The sequence below is a fragment of the Suillus fuscotomentosus genome (genome assembly GCF_016647785.1).
Source record: "Suillus fuscotomentosus strain FC203 chromosome Unknown F5891scaffold_52, whole genome shotgun sequence".
NCBI classification, from domain to species: domain Eukaryota; kingdom Fungi; phylum Basidiomycota; class Agaricomycetes; order Boletales; family Suillaceae; genus Suillus; species Suillus fuscotomentosus.
In genome coordinates, this window is record NW_024539564.1 from 220,937 (window position 1) to 246,900 (window position 25,964).

The 25,964-nt window shown below is 43.9% G+C and overlaps 7 protein-coding genes across 7 annotated transcripts; 2 read left to right on the top strand and 5 right to left on the bottom strand.

The window, feature by feature from the left end:
* Nucleotides 1-10,226: 10,226 nt before the first annotated feature.
* On the bottom strand, nt 10,227-10,466 carry F5891DRAFT_958196 (uncharacterized protein; the record flags this gene model as incomplete). Its single annotated transcript, XM_041375548.1, has 1 exon — nt 10,227-10,466. One exon carries the CDS (start codon nt 10,464-10,466, stop codon nt 10,227-10,229), a length of 240 nt encoding a protein of 79 aa, XP_041222352.1.
* A 1,057-nt stretch (nt 10,467-11,523) lies between these two features.
* On the bottom strand, nt 11,524-14,683 carry F5891DRAFT_983199 (uncharacterized protein; the record flags this gene model as incomplete). The annotated part of the gene is made up of 10 exons (XM_041377294.1): nt 11,524-11,741; nt 11,861-12,201; nt 12,255-12,463; nt 12,508-12,981; nt 13,033-13,567; nt 13,631-13,916; nt 13,964-14,019; nt 14,146-14,246; nt 14,289-14,539; nt 14,599-14,683. 10 exons carry the CDS (start codon nt 14,681-14,683, stop codon nt 11,524-11,526), a joined length of 2,556 nt encoding a protein of 851 aa, XP_041222353.1.
* A 1,056-nt stretch (nt 14,684-15,739) lies between these two features.
* Nucleotides 15,740-16,380, bottom strand: F5891DRAFT_983200 (uncharacterized protein; the record flags this gene model as incomplete). The annotated part of the gene is made up of 4 exons (XM_041377295.1): nt 15,740-16,020; nt 16,069-16,133; nt 16,164-16,238; nt 16,295-16,380. 4 exons carry the CDS (start codon nt 16,378-16,380, stop codon nt 15,740-15,742), a joined length of 507 nt encoding a protein of 168 aa, XP_041222354.1.
* Nucleotides 16,381-16,644: 264 nt separating this feature from the next.
* On the top strand, nt 16,645-18,067 carry F5891DRAFT_1130157 (uncharacterized protein; the record flags this gene model as incomplete). Its single annotated transcript, XM_041364490.1, has 8 exons — nt 16,645-16,730; nt 16,791-16,934; nt 17,013-17,103; nt 17,149-17,342; nt 17,391-17,523; nt 17,577-17,705; nt 17,757-17,902; nt 17,950-18,067. 8 exons carry the CDS (start codon nt 16,645-16,647, stop codon nt 18,065-18,067), a joined length of 1,041 nt encoding a protein of 346 aa, XP_041222355.1.
* A 2,095-nt stretch (nt 18,068-20,162) lies between these two features.
* On the top strand, nt 20,163-20,580 carry F5891DRAFT_1192677 (uncharacterized protein; the record flags this gene model as incomplete). The annotated part of the gene is made up of 2 exons (XM_041367630.1): nt 20,163-20,498; nt 20,545-20,580. The coding sequence occupies 2 exons, from the start codon at nt 20,163-20,165 to the stop codon at nt 20,578-20,580; spliced, it is 372 nt and encodes a 123-aa protein (XP_041222356.1).
* Nucleotides 20,581-22,816: 2,236 nt separating this feature from the next.
* On the bottom strand, nt 22,817-23,847 carry F5891DRAFT_958108 (uncharacterized protein; the record flags this gene model as incomplete). The annotated part of the gene is made up of 3 exons (XM_041375538.1): nt 22,817-23,087; nt 23,141-23,496; nt 23,545-23,847. The coding sequence occupies 3 exons, from the start codon at nt 23,845-23,847 to the stop codon at nt 22,817-22,819; spliced, it is 930 nt and encodes a 309-aa protein (XP_041222357.1).
* A 1,252-nt stretch (nt 23,848-25,099) lies between these two features.
* Nucleotides 25,100-25,687, bottom strand: F5891DRAFT_1192679 (uncharacterized protein; the record flags this gene model as incomplete). Its single annotated transcript, XM_041367631.1, has 1 exon — nt 25,100-25,687. The coding sequence occupies one exon, from the start codon at nt 25,685-25,687 to the stop codon at nt 25,100-25,102; it is 588 nt and encodes a 195-aa protein (XP_041222358.1).
* Nucleotides 25,688-25,964: the final 277 nt, after the last annotated feature.

Here is a 25,964-nt window from a genome sequence, read left to right on the forward strand (position 1 = left end):
TACGGAGCTTGGCCAGTCCGTGCCAATGAGCCATAGTAAATAACAGCCGAAGAACAGTGCTATTGTGCGGCTCTGGAAGAAGGCGGTCAAAAACAGGAATAGAGCACTTTATTTAGGTGACGTCAGGTCATATTGAACTACATTGGCAATTAACTCATACCTGGAGGAGGTCTTCAAAGTTCCGAGCCGCCATTCATTTCATGTCGGACGAGTTTGCAGAGAACTTTCGGATGGTAGCTAAGCCAAACGTTGGAATTTGCCTATATCTGGTGGAGGTGGTGAACATGACGTGAGTGAGGCAGGATGGTAAACCTTACCTCTGATCCAATGTATGTATAAGGCTTTTGTCGTGTGCCGAAATGATACGTAACAAGTGTTTGAAAAGCATCTTCCAAACGCCAATTTCAAACTCATGTAGTAGATCTACCACAAGTGCATGGAAGATATTGAAACCAAATCGACTAAGGCGGTCTGAGAATGCATTCTAACAAATTATTAGCCACTGTTAGTGATAGAAATTCAAGCCTTACAGAAGTGGGAACCCATGACTGTAGCTTAAGAATATGTTCTACCGCGGCACTACTAACTGCATAGTTCTGCTCATAAATCAGCGAGCGCGCTTCGCTCACCATCATACTTCTTCTCTCATCATTGCGTCCGAGAGTGACACGCTGTGTTCTATCCCGAGGCATTCCCATGTTTTGTATCCGTTCCTTGGGTATCAGGCAGCGAGGACATGGACAACCTCCTAGATTTCGAACTGTTGCTACAAGTACTCTAGTAGAACAAAGATTAGTGTAATTCAATGCGCTAAATTAGTTGACTTACTTCTCAGGATAATCTGCGGAATAAGTGAATATCCTGGGGTAAAATCTGCGCTGAATACCGTCGCAGCAAGAGATAACGATCCCATGTTCATATACCTCCAAGAATTCGTCATCTAACAGTATCTTCCACTGCTCGTGAAAAAACTCTCTATGACAATGTGTTGCACACTCGCTACTGATACCTTTAGCGCCTACAAAATCTTTGAATGAATCAGGGAGCTGGCAGCACAACTTTAAGTATACCGTATATCAAACCCTGTAAGAACACGTACCGTTTCGAAGTAAGCAACGTGATTGCTCAAGTTACATGAGGGCTTGCAGCAGCGATACTTCGACTCATTACCGAAGTACATATAAGTAGGCCATAGTTTAGCAGTACCAAAGGAAGTGAGTTGCGTCACATCCGACCAAAACATGAGGCCAGCTACAACCCGGGGTAAGTCACATTTAGGTTCCCCGGGTGACACCTGCAAGTCACTGTAAGCTTCATGAAAGGCCGCGGATGTGTACAGATCCCCATAGATGGAGACTTCGCCATCCATATGGGGAGGAGCCCAGCACAGTTGGTACGGCTCATAATGGAATAGCTTGTCATCTCGGGCATTAGCAAGCTTTTCCCGCAAGACAGCCACGAGTGAGCGATGATATAAATGGGCGGCTTCATGAAGCCGTGGGCCTGGTGTTTCGCTGGTGCGTGAAAATGGCACCTGGATGGTGATGACTGTCCTTTTCCATCCCGCATCTTCATCCTCCCATTCATTTCCATCTCTGTCGTACTCGTTGATTCCCAGTTCACAATTAATTTTCTTCCAACAAGTGGAACTTATGTCGGCAGCATTGAAAGCACTGCCGCCCAAGATCTGCAACAGTTTTTCATAGTCCTCCTGTGACTTTTGCAAACCCTGATTCCAGTACCAATCACCGAGCTCGAAGGACAAGCGATTGGGATAGGGGTAATACTGAGAGTTGCTGGTGGAAGCAGTAAGTGTATGCGATCCTTCGATGAGTTCAGGGCTGCCTGGTATAAACGAGAGGTCTGCCATAGTGACGTACTCCTCAGGATCGTGGGATGGCACCTTTGAGGTGAAGTATTGTCGTACTAGCCCGAAAATATTTGGAGGAGTGCGAAATACAGCACGAACCGGTGAAGCAGGCTGTTCTGAAGTGAGGACAGACTGCACAGATTCTGGCAGTCGCACGCGAACGTCCAAAGGCACATTTGGTGGGGGCTGAGGAAGCACATCCCTGAACCGCATGGGCAATTGGCGGTTTTGCCGTCTCGGGCGGCGCTGTGCCAAACTCATGTCGTCTCCTTGATCTATTTGCTCTCCCTCACAGTCAGGGGAGACAGCGCCTCCCGTAGCAACAAGCGATGGGAGGGATACACAGACCACCGGAGCTGTCAAAGCTTTGACTTCACCGGAGGCAATAGGACCGGCGGATGATACATTGCTTAATATAACCAATCCAGTAGACTCAACCTCATCGTGTGAGATACGTGGTTTTTTCCTACAATGAAGAAGCTCCTTGACAGAGGACATCGCCGATGACAGATGCTTTCTCGTTTGAGAACATGAGCGCTGATGTTGGCTGAAATAGTTTTGTGCTGTGAAAGTGCGCTTGCACACACAGGTGTAATGAGAACCTGACATTGAGGGAAGACCGGAGTATCTGTGACTGACAATTATAACACATAACCGATACAATGGCGCAATTGTAACCGAGTAGCTTAGACAGCCAGCGGTTGCGCTACCCGAGTAGCAGCAAAGTTGATAGCCGAACCGCTAGAACCGCTGACCAAGCAACTGAAGATGGCAATCATGCTGTCCATCGAAAGAAGTGCGAGACTGTATAAGGACTTTGTGTAAATTCAAGGCATCTCCATCTGTGAGCCACAAAATGACCGCACCTTCATCTCCATCCTCTGCATGCTCAGAGCTCGAACCACCGGAGTTCATAGCTGACCCCAAGGTAATTAGACTGCTGGTCCAGATTTTAATTTGCCGTCACGGTATTTTACATTATCATGGCCAAACGGAAGAACTGGCGACGTATCAGTGGTAAGTTGATTTTATGGGAAGGTCTCATGCACTAACACACTCACCCAACTAACAGGCCGACTGACCGTCAGGGTCAAAAAATCCACCCGTCACAATTTGATGACTATCGCCGGAAGCGTGTATTTCACTACCCTTGTTGCCTTTGTGCCAGGGGTGGTAGCTATGTCGAAACTTCAATCCTTCTGCGAACTAGAGGGCCAAGTGAAGGGCAATACATTGCTGAATGCGCGACCAGTACTTGCGGCTACCTGTGCAAGTTGCTTAATTCCCTATACAGAATGACGGATGGCTGACACTTAATATAGTAAATATAGAAAAATTCTTTGGGAGAGCATGCGTACCAGCTACATATTATCCTCAGAGAGGTTTATGCCAGCTACCAATAGACTAATTAATGCAGCTACACAACCCAAATATTAATATCTAATCACGATTTCGAAGTTTGACTCACACCATTAGCAATTGACTGTGATTTCGGACCGCAAGATAAATCAGATATTATTCTGAATATATGGCATATCGCGCCCTCAACTTCGCTAAATCTGGTATGGAGGCAAATCTTCCACACTACCGATCTTTCATCAGTCTGGATATTGTGTTAAGTCATTGATCACAGAAACACGGAGAGCACCTCACTATCTTTGTATAGTGTCGTCGTGATGACTGACATATGCATTTGCACATGATTTCAAGTTTGTATCAAACTTCAATAGTCTAAAGTTACCGATACAAGGCGCGTGCCCCATAACGATTTCAAACAAGACTTAACTTGCTGATTCATGAGACGAACATTTTACTATACACAACACTATACAGACTCTACTACATTACAACTACAGTTTTCACAATAGTACATGACACGGTATGTGTTTAGGTTGAAGGTCCGAAAACTCGACAATTTGAAGGAGGAGTGGTTTATATATTGATTGACTATAAATCAAACTCCGCCGGTACCACCCCGGAGAATACTACATTTGGTGTCTAGGCACAGTTGTCAACAAAACATCACACCCTGTCACGCCAGTTGGTTCCTGCCAGTGGGCTAGGGTTCGGGAGAAAACTTGTTGCTTATTAGCCGGGTGCTAATTAGCGAGATATTAGCAAGCTACACGGCCAACCCGCATTTTGTCATCCTGATATCCAAATTCAGAATTGTTAGCCCAATGTTGATATCATATAATATGTCAGACTCCTACCCATTGGCGGGTGTGTAAGAGAGCCCACGGCATCCAGTCACAAACCAAACATGACCAAATGAAATTTCTCTGATGATATACCGAAACTTTTTGGGCTACTTACACACCCAGCCAACTGGCAAAACTCGCAAGTGGCGCGAGCTTTGGTTGTGTTGATTGTGTTACATTTTCACTGATCTGTACATGTGACTCAATATATGTGACAGTGTCAATTGTGTACCTTGTTATTTATTTTTTATTGAGGCTCGTGAGAACTCATTGTTGATGTTTGCCATGCTCAAAATGCATGTCAATTAGCAACTGCTCATCTAAGTACTATGCTGAATATAATGCTGTATACCAACACCCAAATCTGCGACTGATGGACCGTGAAATATGGCAAAAGCTGAACAATGCTTCAAGGTCAACAACATGACCATCTCAGAGCTCATAGAACAACTTCTGCAAAGCACGGAGGAGGCCTACGCGTCAGCAAAGAATAATCTAGTGCAAAAGGCTCAGAGATTTGCACTCACCTCTATCAGTATACCAATACTCACACATCAATATCTTTGTGGGCATATGGAATCGTGAGGTCAGCACTCAGTGCCAAGATCAAAGACCTAACATGAAAGGAGAACAGATTGCATTTCCATGCCAAATCTGTGACAACAGAGCAGCTAGAGAATTTGTTTATGCCTCAGCTTGCAGAAAAAATCAGAAGACACGCACCAACTTTTGGAGATCAATATTCTTGCTTCTCGACACTTCGGATGAACAACGGAGCATGGGGAAAAGTACAGCCGATGACATAGTGATGGCAGAAGTGTTTGTGGATGCAGAGTGTGACCTCGGGGAGATTAGTGGTGATGACGGGGTAGATAAATCTACAATGTCAGATACAGGTGATGAACAAAGGAACGAGCACTTGCCAATTACAAGGTATGAAGCCAAAACGTTCTTGGACCATGGTGAGCATAGTGGCTATCGACAGTATGTCATAGTTTAGGGGGAGCGAAGCCATCACTGATGCGGCAGTACTGCGCAAATGAAAGATAGCCCAAAAATATATATATAAAATAATGCAGTACACAATTGACACTGTCACATATATTGAGTCACATGTACAGATCAGTAAAAATGTAACACAATCAACACAACCAAAGCTCGCACCACTTGCGAGTTTTGCCAGTCGGCTGGGTGTGTAAGTAGCTCAAAAATTTTCGGTATATCGTCAGAGAAATTTCATTTGGTCGTGTTTGGTTTGTGGCTGGATGCCGTGGGCTCTCTTACACACCCACCAATGGGTAGGAGTCTGATAATATGTATGGTTTTTGCACTATATATGGATGATATGTAAGTTTTTACATCATATGTACATCCATGGGTATGGATGAAAAACAGTAAAAATTCAGGCCAAATAACAGCCACATTTGAACATAGTACAATTTTCGCATTTTTGGGTATCGGAATAGAAAAAGATGACAGAAGTGGAAACAGACATTCAGACAGAAGTAGGGATGGAAACAGTGACAGAAACAGTGACAGAATTGGGACAGGTTGGCAGAAATGGTGACAGAAACAGTGACAGAATTGGAACAGGTTGACAGAAATGGTGACAGAAACAGTAGCAATAATTGGGACAAAAATGGTGACAGGAATTGGCACATAAGTAGTGACAGAAACAACCACAGATATGGCAACAGACAAATATAGGCCATGACTCCTGTAATCTACATGATATTTGTGCTCAAATTCTCTGAGCTCTGAGCATTCAAAAGAAGACCTGTGTGAAGTGAATCACATTGCCCAATATCAGAGACTTCAGGATATGCCACCTAAGATTCACATGACAATTTTCAACCTGTGGTGACCGTGATATCTTATTCTGATGGGTATCAGTAATAACATGCCCCAAATCCTGAATGCGCTCTGGGGCCTGCAACACTCAGTTTTATTATATCTGCGGACCATCCAAAATATTTGTGTTTGAGTAATACAGAGGTTATAGTCAAGTACACCCCAGTTTAAACATCTTTGTCAATATCAGATACTCCGGGCTACCCCACCTAAGATTCACATGATCGCCATCCTGTGGGGACCATGCTATCTGACAGTGCTATTGCCCAAGGGAGTGTCATATCCAAAACCCCAGTTTAAACATCTTTGCCAATATCAGATACTCCGGGCTACCCCACCTAAGATTCACATGATCGCCATCCTGTGGGGACCATGCTATCTGACAGTGCTATTGCCCAAGGGAGTGTCATATCCAAAACCCCAGTTTAAACATCTTTGCCAATATCAGATACTCCGGGCTACCTCACCTAAGATTCACATGATCGCCATCCTGTGGGGACCATGCTATCTGACAGTGCTATTGCCCAAGGGAGTGTCATATCCAAAACCCCAGTTTAAACATCTTTGCCAATATCAGATACTCCGGGCTACCTCACCTAAGATTCACATGATCGCCATCCTATGGGGACCATGCTATCTGACAGTGCTATTGCCCAAGGGAGTATCATATCCAAAACTCTAGTTCAAACACCGAACCATATACCCAATATCTACCCATATTGCCTAACATGAGATACTCCAGGCCACCCCACTGGAGAATTATCAAAAGCCATAGTTCAAATACCCAACATTAGATATACCACATCCAAAGTCCCAGGCCAGGCCTCGGAAAGGCACCAACACAGAGAAGTCCAACCAGCCTCGGAAAGGCATGGTGATACTGGACAAGAAGAAGAAGAAAGAAAAGACCACATCCAAAGTCCCAGGCCAGGCCTCGGAAAGGCACCAACACAGGGAAGTCCAACCAGCCTCAGAGAGGCATGGTGATACTGGACAAGAAGAAGAAAGAAAAAGACCACATCCAAAGTCCCAGGCCAGGCCTCAGAAAGGCACCAACACAGGGAAGTCCAACCAGCCTCAGAGAGGCATGGTGATACTGGATAAGAAGAATAAATATAATATTCTAGATACAAATCTAAGAAAAGAAGAACTTTGTCAAGTAAATGACAGTAAAAGAAGAGAACAGACAGAGAAAAGATTTGGTTCAAGTTCGCTTTTTTCGCTTATGTCAGCAGTGCCAAACAAAGCCACACATTATTACAATTTTCGCATTTTTGTCTATATCAATGGTAAGTCATTGAAGTCACTGTAGTCACTGTAAGCCATCAAAGTCACTGTAGTCACTGTAAGCCATCAAAATCACTGTAGTCACTGTAAGTCATTGAAGTCACTGTAGTCACTGTAAGTCATCCCAGTTGCTGTAGTCATCGTGGTCATGGTAGTCATGATTCCGCAAGCAGCTTTGTCATGGAAAGGAGCTTCTCCTTGCCATTTTACAAAGAACATGCTTTAATTCTGTGTGATAGTACTCAAGTGGCTTTAGAAAAATTTCCATGCCAAACCACCACACTAAGACTAGTGTGCACTGAGCTACGCTCTCGCTACTACTTCCGTTGTGGTTTGAACTGTATCATAAAGCCATACTAAATGCGTGCATACCACACATATTCCATAATTTGGCTATAACTCATTGTTTTTGAAAGATATGGGTTGTGCCCTTCTACATGCTGTTCTATCCACATGACTGCCTCGTACATCGCTGGGCGGAGGGACAAAACTATACATGACTGATATGCTATTTGACAGCCTTTTGTATTTGCAACAACAACTGTGTAGTGTCATCCTTGGACCTTGCCGCTGTTCAAGCTTCTGTAAATAATATAAGAGCCTATGCCTATTATATATGTATGATGCATTGATGTGTATATTCTAATATTCTAATATATATAAGCACGGAGTGTTTGATCCTGCAGAACCAATTGGTGTCTACCCCATGTGCGTGCTCCAGCTTGGATGAATGTAGTCGTAGTACAAGCATCTATTACTGTAATTGACGATAGGAAACATCCGAAGGTGATCGGAGCACTTGTACAATGATATAATGTCAAAAAGTACTAGGACAAATGGAAACTGCCAACTCCTTCTTTCATTGCAATGCATAATTTCTCTCGCATCACTGCTTTTGAACTATACTCCGGTAGCTTCAGGTAATTGATGCAGGTCATTACACTTGGCAGGTAATCATCTGCCACAAGTGGTGGTTCATGTGGTTTGCGAATGACAGTGAGTGGAGGGTTAAGACCACGGAACCCTTTGAACACAGTGTCAGCCAGTCTTGAGATGAAATGTAATGAAACACACCTCCAATAGGAAGTTTCGGGCTTGGAAGCCATGGTCGGCTTTGATAGCTTCATTCAACGCTACAGTCTTATTGTCAGTCAGGTTGACACCAGTACAAAAATTCACGTACTCTCAACTCCCCAGTCTTCATCTGAGTTACCAGATAACATGACCAACTCGTCCGCCGAGAACGCCTGTAAATCAGAAATTGGGAACACCTTTGAGAAGCCCTCTCGGAATGCCTTGGCCTGTGGCTGAACGCCAGTGCCAATAATTGCATCCAGGACCTCGTGAATGTATTCTTCTGCATTTTCCAAAGTCACAGGAATGTTACGTCTGCCAGGCTATAACATGCATTATGACCCACTTGAACAATGACAACAAGATGAGACTCACCCAAAGCTCGATGCTGTATCTGGGAACTGTGAAATCAAGCGCAAGATCCTCGACATTGACAATATCCATTAATGCAACCTTGTGGAAGAGCTAGATATCGTGGAGGTAAGAAAACTTCTAGTCATGACGTAGTAAATCAGCCAGAATACCTTCTCACTCTGCCCTTTCATGGATGCATAGCTCTGGCATTTGGAGAGAGAGCTGGCAAGTTCATCAACAGTGACATTCTTTGGGAAGGTGAAGACTTTTCGGCGCTGACCCTGTGATATACCAGAAGAAATTGATGATGTAGAATGGGTCCTATCACATAGCGTGTTCTTGAATACGATGGCTTCTGTGACTGAGTTGAAGACCATATCATCGGGCAGGTCCTCGGGGTGGATACCAAGCTGCAACGTGAAGCGGTACGAGGGAGAGCTGAAACGATCAGGAGTCACATTGACACTGCTCACTGAATGCTAACATTCCGGACAGTCCTCTGGTCGACATCAACCCCGTAATTCTGAGATGCAAGTAATCATTCAATGCTTGGAATGTTGCAATGGCATGAATAGAAACCACCATGTTCTGGAGGTTGTGAGGAATGTCAGACTCATTATCTGCAACTAGACGAAGACGAAGTTGTTGGGCAAGGAGAGATGGTGAACTTCGCTTTGAATCTACCGCACGTTGAGTTTGACACAGAAAGGAGAAGATCAGTCAAGGAAGGATGGTCTCAGTACGACCTACCCTTCGAAACAAGTTCCTTTGAAATACATGAGAGATCAAATGTACTTCGTATCCGTTCCTCGACAGCGTCACAAAGATTTTTTGACAAAGCTTGTACGAGCGTTGAGAGTACACATAAGTTGTGTGCTGTCTGTAACGAGGATGCCAATAGTGATTGATCCTTAAAATTAAAATTCATATTAATGATTCACGCCAGAACATAGAATGACAAACCAAACTGGAGAGACCGGTTATGATCATGGATTCCATCTCACGCGTGACCTTGCATCGCGCTTCTTTGATAAATGGTACGTGAGCTACTGTCACCTTCACAGATCAAAGGGGGACCAGTGCATTCATCGTTGGGGTAGTCCTATGGCCAGTTTCTGGCAAGCAATTCTTGAGGGTATCCCCAGTATCTTCAGGTCCATCCAACAAGGCGCCTTGACAAAAATTAAACACTACCTGTGAGGTAATAAATAAGCGAACCTAGCTCTGCTATTGTCAATGCCGCTTTGGCAATAATGTACTCCTTGTCATCTTGCTGATCTGCGAATAGGCAGTTTAAATTGTCAAGTTTCTTTTCAGCGGTGCTTGGCTTGTCAAATGCAGCGAACTCGGTCATTTGAGTATCCAGACATCATGAGAGCACGATGAAACGTAAAATATGCTGCAACGCATCTGAGGCTTGGCGGGTGCGTTAAAGCCTAATGGTGCTCGTTTCCAAGGTTTGATATGGAACACGAATTTTCTCGTGAAGTCTGATTCGGTCGCGTAAGTTGCGACATAATGACAGAACATAGCCACTGCTCAGTGAAGTAACTCTTCATGGTGAGTAGTAACCTGAAATCAATATGTGATCAAAAGCATCTCAGTGTGACAATATAATTACATACCAGGCTTTTGATTTGCTTTCCAACATTCTCGATGCTCGAGTCCAGCTTGGATATTGTGACCGATATATCGTCCTTGGAGGCTGCCCCCATTCCGGGCTTTGTGAATTGTGTTTGGTGCTGTGGATACAGTTCGCCAGCAAGAATGGTGTTGGCGTAATCATTGATATCAAAATCATCAATCACGAACGATGAATAGTCTAGCATGGTTTAGCATTAGACAAGATATCCAAGAGAAAAGTACTTACCCATCATCGAGATATGGATCAAGACGAGCACATTCAAATACTGCGCAAACAAGATTTTAACAATCCTGAAGACAATGTTAGTGTTTAAACACGACTCGAAAATAGTTTGAATTTAGAACTGACGGAGTCAGATAAATATGTTCATGGTACGAGCACAAGCAGTAGAAGCTGACTAAGGTGACAAACAATGACCTAAGTAGTGAACACCGATTCGAAATAGCTGGACCGGATTGAATAACATTTGTCAGCAACAGGAACCAGTGGCAGTGTGGCACCATGCTGCAATATTTGCAGTGCCTGTTTGGGTGCATTCTTGCTGGACTCATCTGTGCATATTGATTTGGTGGTCGTGTGACCATATACTCCAGATGCAGCTCATGAATTTGTGAGATGAAATCTATTCTAATTCACCTGTTTTTCACATTTCAAAGCTTCTGAGATAAAATGGATATATATATATGTATGGTATGATACGTCGGAACGGACTTCTCATTGCATGTGAGATACACTTACTTACACCTACAAGTTATGTTGTTGTAGGGTATCATCCTGCTTCACCTCACACTCATGTTGCAAGAAGTCGTTTTGGTGACTGGCTGTTCAAAAGTCACTTGTAAGTCTGTTATCTTAAACTCTTCCTACTTCAGGTTCAAACTTATGATAACCATAACAGATGCGAGTGTTTTGTGGAGTGGGGATGGGACCAAGGGAGCAATATTTGCGACGTGTCGGATTTTCATCTGATTGGCTTCAAAGGGGCTAGATTACTTAAATAAACAAAGCATTTGAACTGCCAGAAATTTCATGGTGTCTGCAAAACTGAGTTGATGTATAGTAGTATGCTGACTCGGACTCGGAGTACATGGTTTATTGTGTGGTGTTTTGTGTGTGTTGCACAAGGCATATCTGATCAAAACATAAGGTAATAGTAATGGAATCCTTAATCATAAATTGTGCAGTCTTTTTACTAACACTACACTGTGAAATAGTTAGAATCTGACCGCGATAATCGCCATCTAGAATGAGACATTCTTGGTTTTTTTTCGTGGAGGAGCTGGACTCAGATCCCTGGCTGGAATATGGTAATGTTCAAGCACAGCACCTGCACGACTGGATGTACAAAATACTGCGATGCAATCTTCGGGTGCAGGCCCATTCACACCGCAGAACGGATCAGGACAGGCTGTTGATACGAATCGTTTGTAGAACTTGGCATGTTTGAAACTCAGTGAGACTGTGAGCATCACATGATATCTCAGGAACAGCGAAGAAAACTCTTTGCTCATGAACCAAGGTAGAGGTCCTGTGATAAAATGAGTAAAAACTGTCGTGATACCTCCGGGGTGAACTCACTGCTCTCTTTGATCTTTTCCATACTGGCATCTATGTTATCCTGGATGTCCTGTGCATCGACAGTCCATGGGTCGGATGTCGATAAGCTAAGATCGACATTCGATGACGGATCGTCTAAATTCGCACTGTCGATATCCTGGCCGAGATTCCAGGTAGTCCAACTGGATGAGGATGGGGTAGGAGTTGTGCCAACAGAATTAGACAAGCTGGAGGGAACTGGGTCAGGAGGAGGTGTTGTGCATCTTCGTGGTTGTGACACCAAGTAAGATCTTTTTCGCATGTCACAAAATGCTATCAAGTCCGATTCTCCTAGCATTATGCTATTTAATCTCATCCCGTACCTGAACAGCAATGAAAATTACTAAATAACTATGATAATGTGCGCGCTGCTCACCTGGTTACAATGTCCTTGCATTTAAGTTTACTGTGCACCTGGCCATTGATAGCAACAGTGCAATTCTCCCCTCCAATGTCATATAAAGTGCCTCGGAAACCCTTCTGGTCACCTCCAACCACAAAAACTTCTTGGCTGATGACCTTGTTGATAGAATCCAAGGATGCCACATTGAGTATTTTCGTCGTAAATTCAATTGGAATGTCAATCTGTTTCAAGTCAGATATGTCCAAGTCAAGTTAATTTCACTTACAAGCGAGTGATCACTCTCAGATAGTAGTATCAGGTGAGCCTTTGGGAAGTCAATGCTCTGGACGATCCCTTTTGCCTGATACTCCGGCCCATGCGCGACCTTCACGACGTCTCCAGGCTTGAGATCATAGCCTTTTTCCTTGGTAAATTTGATTGTTTGGAGTAGGAGCGTCCGCTGAACAAATGCCACAGGAACTCGGATATTTGGAGGTCCTGAATAGTATTCTGTATAATATGAAGTCGACATCTGAGGACTTGAAGACTTCTCCCGGAACCACAGTTGGGTTCCTCCAATAGGAGACCAGGTCACGACGCCCTGCTTCCTGATGTGCTCGCCTAGAAGAACTTCTATGTGGTCCCCAATTTCAATAGATTGAGACTCGAAGGGAGGTTCGAAGTGTTGGCGCAATGGTAGATACGAATGTGTCGTGCAAATCTGATGACGACGATCTATGTAATATCTTGACACTTGTATCTATGCACCGAGCATCAGCTGTAAATTTTTCTATTCACACAAAACATTTACCTCTTCCATAGAGATCCCTTGGCAAACACGAAAGATCTCCTTGTCCATTTCAACAATATGACCTTCTAAGCCCAGGTGTGAACCTGCTACGACTCGAACCACGTCGCCAACCCAAAAAACACGCTCCACATGCTCAAGTCGGGCCTCCAGTTCTTTCCGATGCCCGTCTAAGTTTAATTCAATGCGTGCAGATCCACCAAACCCATGGTCTGTTGACACGACCATGCCAATTTCTGATTGTACTGCTCCTGTGATGATCCTGGCCGCATCTCCTACACGCAAAAACTGCTTTGAGAATGCCGCGATGGATTTCTTGATGAAGGGTGTGTCAAACCCAGACTGCACATGCAGTCTAATGTCATCAGCATGTGGGCAAGCGACAAGTTCTAGTTGGTAGCGGTGGAATTTCCTTAAGAGTAGTCCCCTATAGTATCGCTGTTTTTTGTATGAACATCCTATAATTTCGCCATCGCGAATGATGTCGATAACTTCCTCGTCTTTTGGAAGGTGAGAGCGGTCGAGTAAAGCTTCAGATCTCAAAGGCATTGAGTAGGGAAACTCTCAAACAGCGACTAAGACATCAACAAAAAGATCTGACTGATCGGGGTCAAAGACATAGCCCACGGCACCCTTGTATGTGCCAGATTTGACCCTTACCCACGAAGGGTTGGGAAATTTGTTTGTTGAATGTTCTACTGCAATGCGTTCTTCATCCGAGATGCAATGATAGTCCTTTACTGAAAGTTTATGTGAGGGCGGAAGGGACGATGCGATGGTTTTAGGGCTATCTGAGACCACATAAAGCTGCCCAGGCAGCCAAGGCGATACAGTTACGGGGAATCCTTTACCCTGAAGATGTTCAGCAATATAAACAGCAGCAGTTCCTATGAAGTGATGAGCAACATGGTATACGATGAAATAATTGACATACTATGGACATGCAGCAAATACATTCTACTCTCGAGCGTAGCGGGGGACCAGGCGGCTCTGTAGGAATGGCAGCTTCTTGAGGAGTCAGAGATCTTAGTTGCATTGTTGTAGATGTCATCAATCTTTTTGGACAACGTATCCTTGGCTGACGGTCCTGGAATGACCGTAACCTTCAGCAATCACACAGAAGAGCCTTCCTGATCCTGCTCGTCATTGCCGCCATTGCCATCATCGTTGTCTCCATCATCTGCTTCAATGTCGAGATATATATTCTTCCACTGAAACTGTTTAGTATGCATTCAGCAGAATGTGAAAAATTCACTTACAGGGCGGGGTTGACGGGGTATGTACCTCTTTCTTAAGATCTCAAGGTTTCTCAAACAGGCTCCAATATCGTCTTCACCGGAGAAGAGTGTGATTTTGGCATCGTTCCAATCATCCACAGAGTATCGATCGCCGAGATACAATGAGAGCTTCTCTTCCATCTCACTGTAACTCATCTCGGTTTCTAGGAATTGGGCTAGAATGTGCCATGCGCCTTGATCTGCCAATGGTGATGGCACTGGATGAGAATTGCCTATGTAATATTCATACTTAGCGATGACGAGAATGCCCGGGTATACTATCACGGCTTACCTTCATAATTTCTGTCGCGCATGCGCTTCGAGGCGGGTTCAAGTGCATCATCGCTGCTTGGTGCTGCACATTTACTAGTAGACATTATCCTGAGTACACTAAGTCGTTAATTTCATGCAAGGAAACCAAAACATAACATACTCTGACAAGTCTATTCAAAAGTCTATCCTGTGTTTTACTAGCTATGGGTATCAATGTAGATAGAGTAGAAAGAAGACCTATGAATGTGCATGATCAGCTTTTATAGTGAATGACTAATTGTGGACATACTGAATAATTATGGACGGTGTGGACCGTGCACCACGCCACTGGCAGATGGCGCAAACAATGTTCTTTTGTAGGTATTGTCATGGTGGACCGATGGCGCGGATAATTAAATTGTCACATCCCGCCCGCCCTCTACAATTTTAAACAGTGAGTATATTCAAATTGCCAAATCCCTGCTCCCTTACTCCAAGGCCGGTACTGGTACTACTACTACTAGTAGGTATAATGGATGCAGTCACAGCTGCCAGGTCTCAAATTGAGCTAATCACACGTACTACTCTACATTGTCACATAATGCAACACCACTATTGATTTAATCAACTTAACAGAAACATGTATGATCAAAGTCGGAAAAGAAGTCTTATGGGAAGGGCCCGCCAGTTGATATACTGAATGACTACACATTCAGTCCCAGCCTGGAAGTCCCCAATTACTAAGTGAGTTGAGTTTCCGTCTGAGTTTGAATTGTCATTCACTATATCATCTGCGCTATTTCCTTCACTGAACTTCTTTCTAACCTTCATCTCACATTGCTGATATGTTACCATGCCTGACTATTACTGTTACTTTACTACTGTTTTTGTTTTGCGCATCTGCATTATTAGAATATCGAGCATATATACTTCCAAATATTTCTCTAAAGTGTTGTACATGTAACTATTATTAGTTGTTGTTAGTACCGCATGATTGTTATCTAGTCACGAGTCTAGACACTTTCAAAGTCTTTTTGACCAAAGTGTTCGACTCTAGAACATAAAGATGATGATGTCCTTACTTTAGAACAAGTCCGCATCACTGAATGTATGCAATGAAGACATTGGTTGATGATCAGAAATATGTATGTTCCCTTCCTAACTTATGTACTATTAACAGCTTAGACATGGCATCCGAAGCTATTATCCTCTTCCCATTCCAAGCAGTCGGAAAAGAGTTTGGGAGAAGAAAGACCCTCTGGAATTTGAGGAAGGTCAGCCACGTGGATGTCAGAGGGTATATGATATTCGAGGTTGTTGGCGCGGTAATATTCTTCCAGCCATCTATCCCTATACGTCTTCACCCTATCTGAAAGGTAAGCACCATTTTTTTCCTCGTTCCTTAGTTGTTCTTTGACGAGGCGTAGCTCGGATTCTTCACTTATAGATTGTTCGTTGGAGACTGGGTGATTTTTCGTACAGTTTCCCGCATCAGAATTTTAAATCTTACCTGTGGTCTGCGTCCCTCTATCAATCAGATTCCTGTTCTGATGAATTTGACTGTACGCTCTAAGTCTTTAAAATGATCTATGTCACTTTACTCACTTGTAATCAATGCCGATTTGTATGTCTTTTGCGCTGTTGCTGCTTCTCAGTGCACTTGATGAGGTTAGTTGAATACTGCAAGGTTCATTTGATCAAAAGTTTTGTAACTCATGTCATATTAAAGAGCTCACCTGAGCGTGACTTTTTCGTTGACATGGAAGCATTGCTGCAAACTCTTTCGAGGGGGTGAGTCCAACGTCGGTGGGCTACTCGACATGATGATGCTGATAATTATGGCAACAGTGCCAGCATGACTTATGTATAAGTGTACAATGCTGTCATGCACCTGTCCGCTGTCAGTGCCAGGATAGCGGTTTTTTTTTTAGTTCCGACATGAATAGCAATCAAACCGCACTTTTGATGCCGTCACAATATCTACAGCGGGCGGAAGGTAAAATTTCCGCTATTTCCTAGTTGACGGTATATAAAGCGGCTCATGTTATATACTGTTATTTCAGCCTCCCGATTCCTGAACTCGAGTATGAGTAGTGACGAAAATCAAAGTCCACTTGAATCTTCACGCAAGCATAGTGGTTCAGCCCTTCATTCAGGCCCGCGTAAAAAGGCGTAAGTCGTGTTCAACTTATCGTAATTCTACTTTGCTGACCCGTAATTTGCCTTAAACAGAACTTCATCAAATCCCCTTGTTCTTCATGGCCGACATTTTGGTCGTACTGTGTTCGCAATGTGCAATTATCCTGCACTTCTGACTGCAGGCATACTCCGACTTGAAGAACTACAAGACTGCCCAATTGAAGATTATCCAGCAGAGTGAGTATATTTGTGTCGATTAAATGTCAATGGCCCCTTACAGTGTCTTCAATTTTTGAGTGTTCGACGAGAACACAGGGTATTCGTGGAATTGATAGATTCGTACCCTGGTCTTTTAGATCGTCTCACGAATGGCGAAGAAGAGGACATAATTCACGTAGGGGAACTAGTAAGTTTTTATAATTGAATTTTCATCATAATAATCACCCAGCAGGTGGGTAAAGGGGTGTCTGGTGCGCGAGGCGATGACACCAAGACTCTGAAATCTGCCGTCCTCGAATGGCTCATTCCTAGAGGACAGGCACTTATACCGCCCCTCTCCCACAATATCAAGTCCGACTGTGGCTTCAATCATGAAGTGACTGGCGCATTGCTCTGCCCGGCAGGTCTTGACTGGTCGAATGCAGAGTAAGTATTGTTACTATTTAATCACCTAACTGTCAAATCCCTTGCCAGAACCAAGCAAAGCCTCAAGAGTGGTGAAATTGCAGTGCGTGGCGACCAGTGGCCAATGTTTCTATATGCTGGGTACGTCTATAATCCTGAAGACCCTTGGACTGGTTTACTCAGGAGCGAGATACTCATCTTTGTAAGTTCGTTGTTGGCAGTAAACGTAGCACTCATTACAATTTTTTTTGGCAGGGTTTCAAGCACGTCTTTACCTCTCCGAGCTCCGTGGATAGGGAACCAAAAGCTACACGCTCCGGAAACGCATATCTCCACGGTATGAAGTCCGTGACCAAAGGGTCCTTGGCTTATATTGCCACGCAGGCACGTTGAAAATTTGCAAATTTATGCCTCTCCTACTAATTGATTTTTAAGGTTCGGTTTTCAATAAGCTCATCGTCTATATTTTCGCGTACCGATACAGTTACGGACTCAGAGAACTTTTATCATAGCATCCTTGATTTGTTAGAAGATCCTGATGAACATCAGGAAGTAGTCGACCTAATGACGTGGTGGACTCAGTTAGTGATTAATTTCATTCTCTAACTCAAGCTGATGGCTTTTACAGTCGCATCTTCCCTAATTCTTCCTCCTCGCAGCGATGTATGAGTAAAAACAGCGCGCTATCAAAAATTCGGGAGAAACACGCTGTTCTTCGAGAACGAGCCACTATGGGCACTAGTTAATTCATTGTTGTCGTTATTGTACTGTCTGTATTAAGATCTGAAATCCTAATACCACTTATGAATGCTCCATCTCTCATCGTATAACATGAGTATCCCAATGTAAGCATGTACTATGTTAGACCAAAATATCACCAATGCACTGCAGCGAGATAACTCATTGTCAGAGCTTGACTTACTGTTATTGATGATAGATTTTGCCATGAGAAGCCATCCATGCAATGGTAGGTGTAATTTGTAGAAGGTCCACAGCTTGTTATAGCATGATCATGCCCTGACACATCGTCAGCAATTGTAGAACCTGCCATCGGAAGCTACACATATAACAGTAGCTGTCTCTGGTAGAAGACCACCAACTTGCTATGGCATAACAAATAGATTTCATACCCTGGCATGTTGTCAGAAATTATACATCCTACCATGGGAAGCTGCCCATGTAAAGCCAGACATATTGAGTAGACAATCAGCACCCTGCTATAACATGATAATCTAGTATCATGCACTGGCACTCTGTCAGTGATTATATATTCTGCAGTTAGAAGCTATCTATGCAAGAGTAGATTGATTTGACAATAATATAACAATGTGTTATGGCATGACAACTAGATATCATATCCTGGCATACAGTCAACAATTGCAGATCCTACCATCAGAAGCTACCCATATAACAGTAGCTATCTCTGGTAGAAGATCAACAACTTGCTGGGGTATGAAAATTGGATACCATGCACTAGCACATTGTCAGGAATTATACACCCTGCCATGGGAAGCTACCTATGTAAGGCCAGACATATTAAGTAGATAATTAGAACCCTGCTACAGTATGATATTCTAGTATCATGTGCTGGCACATCGTCAGCAATTGTAAAACCTGCCATCAGAAGCTACACATATAACAGTAGCTGTCTCTGGTAGAAGGTTAACAAATTGCTGTAGAATGACAATTTAATATCATACCCTTGCACATTGACAGACACTATACATCCTGCCATGGGAAGGTGCCTATGTAAAGCCAGACATATTGAGTAGATAATTAGCACCCTTCTATAGTATGCTAATCTAGTATCATGTACTGGCACATAGTCAGCAATTGCAGATCCTGTCACCAGAAGCTGCCCATATAACAATAGCTGTCTCTGGTAGAAGATTAACAACTTGCTAGGGTATGAAAATTGAATATCATACCCTCGCACATTGTCAGGAATTATACACCCTGCCATGGGAAGCTACCTATGTAAAGCCAGACATGTTGAGTTAATAATTAGAACCCTGCTATAGTATGATAATCTAGTATCATGTGCTGGCACATAGTCAGTAATTGCAGATCCTGTCACCAGAAACTGCCCATATAACAATAGCTGTCTCTGGTAGAAGATTAACAAATTGCTAGGGTATGAAAATTGAATATCATACCCTAGCACATTGTCAGGAATTATACACTCTGCCATGGGAAGCTACCTATGTAAAGCCAGACATATTAAGTAGATAATCAAAACCCTGCTACAGTATGATAATCTAGTATCATGTGCTGGCACATATTTGGCAATTGCAGATCCTATCACCAGAAGCTGCCCATATAACAGTAGCTGTCTCTGGTAGAAGGTCAACAAATTGCCGTAGAATGACAATTGGATATCATACCCTCACACATTGTCAGAGACTATACATCCTGCCATGGGAAGCTGCCTATGTAAAGCCAGACATAATGAGTAGATAATCAGCACCCTGCTATAACATGATAATCTAGTACCATGCACTGGCACTCTGTCAGTGATTATATATTCTGCAGTTGGAAGCTACCTATGCAAGAGTGGATTGATTTGACAATAACATAACAATGTGCTAGTAGGTTATAACTTCCTACCATAGGCCTGCCAATATTATAGCATTGGGAGATCCCACCAATGTAGTCTACCTATCTATTACTTTATCATATGATTTGCAATTGTGATACATATTTGTGATATTATACATTAAATAAAGCTAGCTAATTCTTTGTCATACTCTAGTCAAATGCCTGATGCCTTCGAGACCATATAACTCAGCACACACGGTGACCCAACTCATAAAAGGGGTATATGTCTGTGAAGTGCGCACCATGGCTTCCGAAGAAAATGGGTCGCACTTTGGGGCATCGAGTGCAAACATGCAACAACTCGAAGAGTTCAGTATCAAGGAGACCGCACAGACAATGAGGTCTAATGCACCAGGATTGTGGGGATTGCTTGGGATTCTACTCAGCGAGGATGAGAGGTTGGGAAGTAACGAAGACGTGGTCATGAGCGATGCGGAAGAAGCTGTCAATGACTATTATTGGGATCAGGTGGAAGCAATAGAACTCGAGGGGTTCATCAATGCACTCACCTCTGAAGGGGATACAGTGGCCTTGAAGCGAGATATTCACACAAATAGATGTGCCGCTATATGTAACATTGTCAGTATAATGCCCGGTCTGACTCCAAATTTTTGCAGCGTGACAGACTGAATCTGACCTAAGGAAGGAATATCCGAACTGATTGTGAGTAATGGAATAGGAGCAGCCAAAGCCATTAATGGCAAATGTGTGTTGCTATGTCTACGTAGCACGAATTTTCTAATACAAAAATACCTGCGTCTTTCTAACCCTAAGTTCGTTCTACATGAATAAATTTCGTGTTCCGCTGGTTCAGCCACTGTGGCTGACGTTGTTTACAAATGTTATCTTCCAGCCGCTGCTGAGAGTGTGAGGGGAATAAGGTTATGCTGGGTTTGAAATTTTGTTGTATCATGTGACCTCGGATGTAGCCCTTCCACACTCGAAGCAGTGGTTGGGAACACATCGGGGTGAACAATATTTAAAAGAGGTTTATATGTTGTACAAAATGTGAAGACAATTTTTAATATTTAAACTAACATAAAGATGGGTGCACAACTTCAAATTTTGGTGGTGTTTTGTGTGTCATCCAAAATATCAAATATTCACAACCATATTCCCACAGACAATATGTCAACAAACATAAGAAATATAGTCAGATTTTTCATGTCTGCTTCAACTTAAAGTTCAATTTCCATGTAAAACTTTGGAGAAAACTTGAAGTTTTACAGATGACATGACATTAAAACTCGATTTAAATGTCAAGCTTTGGCAAAACTTCAAGTTTTCTCCAAAGTTTTATGTAAGAATCAAACTTTAAATTGAAGCAGACATGGAAAATCTGGTTATATTTATTATATTTGTTGACATATTGTCTGTGGGAATATGGTTGTGAATATTTGATATTTTGGATGACACACAAAACACCACCAAAATTTGAAGTCGTGCACCCATCTTTATGTTAGTTTAAATATCAAATATTGTTTTCACATTTTGTACAACATAAAAACCTCTTTTAAATATCGTTCACCCCGATGTGGAAGGAGCCTGCTTTGAACCTTGAAATGCCTTACAAGGCATTGAAATCTAAATTAGGAATTTCTGACATATTACTACTTTTGGATGTGTGGGACAGGATTTCAGCAAGCGACGCTGTAGTTTGCTGGCACTAGTTACAGGGTTGCGCATCGCTACTGTACTGAGCCTGGGTTGGGGATTTGTCAACCTAGCAGAGTCATCGATGACATAGCATCAGTAAACCGGTGAGTTCTTGCTGGGGATTATGCTGATTATGGTGCTTTTACATAGTCATATATTGCTTTATATCACTTTATATTCCAATGTGACGAAAACCTTTCCTATATATTACGATATATAACGATATATGACGATATCTTCTTCTCACAGGTTCTCTGATGCACTACGTATCATTTGGCTCCACGTTCCAAGTAAACAAGTTCGGTGATCTTCTTCAACTACATGGCAATTTCATCCAGCTCGATGGACTTTGTGTGTTGAGTGAGAGTTCTAGTGGGCTAGAGGAAGGACGTAAGTTCTATGGTCATGTCGGTATTTGCACTAACGAGGAAACTAACCGTCCAGATGGCAAGACTGCTCATTATCTTGTACTGGACTTGAAAGCCGCCCGGGTCTGAAGATCCCGGATCGATAGTATCTCAGACTCTAACGCATTGGATGTGGTTGGCAGTGCAATCTATGCCACTGGTAAGCGAAGGATAACTCACATGCACAGCCCAGCTGTGCTCCCAATTGCAAATTAAGAGAGGCACTACATTGGGGACCGGCACGCAGTATTTGCTCTGCCAATCTGAATTCACGGCGGAAGTGGTACGAGCGCTAGTGCTAATATTTATATGACCGTGTACACACCAGCTGCTGCACATGCCATAAACTTGTTGCAGCCTCATCAGTAAATTCTCACATTTCTTGAACTGCCTTTTTTGTAACTTGCCGCCGGTTAACTTCCAAAAAAGGTGCGGATAAGCCACGCGCAAGAACTGTGACACCCACTTGCCACAAGCAATTTTAAGTTGAAAAAGCAGATGCCTCCTCTTGACTGGACCTTTTTCCACTCTTATTTTGGCCTTTTTTCGATAATTTTGCCTTTGTAAGTAGTGCAAGTGCTAGCAAAAGTAGCAGCAAGTAATAACACTTATCTCACTTATTTTCTACTTGTTTGCGACTTAATCACACTTTTTGAGAGAAAAATGACGGCAAAACATAGCATTTCAAGCGACAAGTAGATTAAGTATAGAAAAAGTTGGACAAAAGACACTAAAAAGGAGTTTCAGAAGCAGCAATTAGCGAAGCAGTAGCATACTATGAAGCAGTGAAGCAGTGAAGGAGATGCATGCAGTGGGCAACAAGAAAGACAACAACTAGAACCCTATGAGTGCGCGCTCATCCTCTGAGTCTTCGTCTGGAGCGGAGGGTGCACCGCGCCTCTTAAAGGCAATCTCCTTCGCCTGTTCCCAGATATCCTGGATGACTGAGTCTTGCAGGCGGTTGATGGATGTCATGTAGCGCCTGGTCATTACACCGAAATTAGTGTCCGAGAACGCCTTTCGAGAGCCGCTGATCTTGCCCGAGGACTTGTTGAGAGAGTGAGGGACCTTGACGGCCTTGCCTTTACTGTTCGCCTCCAATTCGCTGACAAGCGTCTCAGAAGCGATAAGGCGGATGGCACGTTCCACCTAAAACACAGGAAATAATTAGCCGTGCTGTGAAGAGAGGGCAGGAAGATACATGCCGCTGCAGTGCAAAGGCTGAGTGCACCTTTTGCATGCGCTGTTGTGTGATGGTCGCCAATAGCACCCAAAGTAGCGCATGCGTGCTGTGTGAGTACCTGAATGATAAGCTCAGACTCGAAAGGGTTCTCCAATTTCCCTTCCTCCGGGATGTTCCCATACAGGAACGCTAACTTGACAAGTAAGCTCTCGGAAAATGCTTTGCAATCTTCATCAGTCTTGACATCATCTTGCAACGACAGGAAGTTTGTGTATACCGTGACAGCCGTGGTGCCAATGCAATTGCGCCACTCTGATAGCCGTTGCAGAGCCTAGGAAAAAATAAAGGTCAGACATGAATAGTGTCAAAGATAACTCACTATAGCTATAACGGGTCCATCATTCGTGACGATATGGGGGATATCTTCATAGACAGCATCCCAGGTGTCCTGTATAGTAGCGTGGAACGTTGCTTCCGACTCAATACGACCCCAGACTTCTTCCTGGTCTCCGATAGCAGAAATGAGAGTGGGAATGAAGGTTGTGCTCCACCTAGCCACTGCCCGAGGTCCTCCAGGAAGATGCTTGATCCTATATGAAGAACGGGGGAGGATCTCCACTGTCACCTCTAACGGATTCGCGGGACCAGCCTGAGGTTTCACAGTACTTGGAATGCTGGACATGCTGCGAGAAGACTTCAGCCGCTTTGCTGCAGGGGGGGCATTGCGTTTGACGCCGACACCGGTCTATAAATTTTGTAGTCAGTAGAATTCAAATAATTGAACCCAAAGCACACTACCGTAGAAGTCAACCGCAAGGACACTGGTTTGTACTCAGTCTTGACCACAGTCTTGACCACAGGCTCGACGTGAGCCACAAACTCGATTTCGGAGGAGGGTGAGTCTTCGTCGACCAGGCCATCCTCGATCATGAGGTCGTCTTCGATCATGAGGTCGTCTTCGATCATGAGGTCGTCTTCGATCATGATGTCGTCCTTGATCACATCCGTTAACATGAGGTCGTCCTCGATCACAAAGTCATCTGTGATCATGAGGTTGTCCTCGATTAGAGTGTCCTCAATCAAGTCATCGTCAGTAATGTCATCCTCAGCATCTACGAGTTTGCGCTTGACGCTGGTAGGGCGGGATAAGTAGGATGGAGCGAGACGTGGAGGCCGGTCGGCATCATAGTATCCTTTTGGAACCTGTGCAGAAGGAGGGGGTTCAAGATCAGATTCCCTCTCGGTATTGGAATCATAGTCAACGAGGGAAGTTACTGGAGGAGCAGTCTCCGCATTCACTTCAAGATCATCACCCACGAGATTGAAGGCACCATCATCCGCGGTGACATCAGGCTCAATCGGGTCGAGCTGCTTGGGTGCCAGATTGGCATTGCGATGGGGTAACTTCGTTTGAAGTCGAGAATTCTCTGAGACCTTTTGAGAAATTTTGACACCCTGGAAATGCAGTTAGCACATAGAAATAAACTAGATGGTTGGACTCACCTGAGAAGCCTTTGATTTTGACATACGAGCGAGTGCTTGAGAGCGCTCGACTGAGTCGGTTAATTCGTCGTCTGCAAACAGAGTTGTAAAAAGATCTGACACGTCGTTGGCCCCAGCATCGGGAGTATCGATAGGCGTGAGTAAGGCACCACCACTACTCAAAGTGCTCCCCCTGGTGAGCTTAGAGGAGGGAGTGGCACTAGAGATAGTAGTAGAAGGCGCTCCAGAAGCTCTCCCACGGTGCTTCAAGTTGGACTCGGAGGATGGCTTTCCAATGTGAATGTGCGTCCTCCAATTCGGGATACGACCGATATGACTGAATTTTTTAGAACCAGGTGGAGAGCTAGCATCGTCATCATAGACCATAAGATTGAAGAAAAAAAGTGATGTTTCAGTCAGATGGAGCTTCATGGTTAAAACGATTAAATGCCTTACACATCCGAGTCAGACGACTTATCATCATCATGTGCCTGTGTTGATTCGTTGGCGATAAGGGCACCCGCCACATCAATCGCATCTCTCACAGGTGTTTTCACTGGGATCACCATCCTCTTTCCCTTCTTCTTGCATGCTCCTGGCATCTGCACCTCCAACTCCTCGTCTTCTTCACTCCCAGGATGCTCAATATTGGCACTGGCTGCTGATTTATCAGCCCTGCCACCATTGCCTATAGCGCCAACAGCCTTACCGGCAGCCGTAGTCAAGTCGGTGGTCTCTGGAGCTTTCACAGCCTTTTTCACAGGACGAGGACGAGGACGACTAGGCTTAGGTGCATCAGCACGCGCAGCAGCTTGGTCTGTCTCCATCTTTTTATGAAATGCCGCAACGCGCTTATTAGTTTCCAGTACAGCTGCTTTACTTGCCTTCTTCTCCTCTTCTTCACGTTGGTCGTCGGCGGCCTTTTGAGCTTTGGTACGTCTTTTTGTACGGTTTTCGCCCCCAGTCAGAATATGTCCTGGATGCTGAGTTGCATTCTTAGGTCGAGTCGCCATGCGTTTTGGAGCTGCGCTGGTGGGCATGGTGTCAATGGAGCGTTTGGGAGGGTAAAGAAATTTGAGGGCGATGGTAGCTCACAACAAGGTATGTTTCGTCACCATTCTTCAAAAATTGTAGTCTAAGCTGACTCTGAATAAATATCTACATTGACCCTTACCAAGCTGACGTACCCACTAGATTACCGCGATCCTTTCGCGCCTGCCGCTCCCAAATGTTTGTCTACCAGTATTTTTCACCAGCCCCAGTAGTCTGAATATTAATTTTTACCCATAGTTTTGCTGCAAGGCGTCAATGTTCATC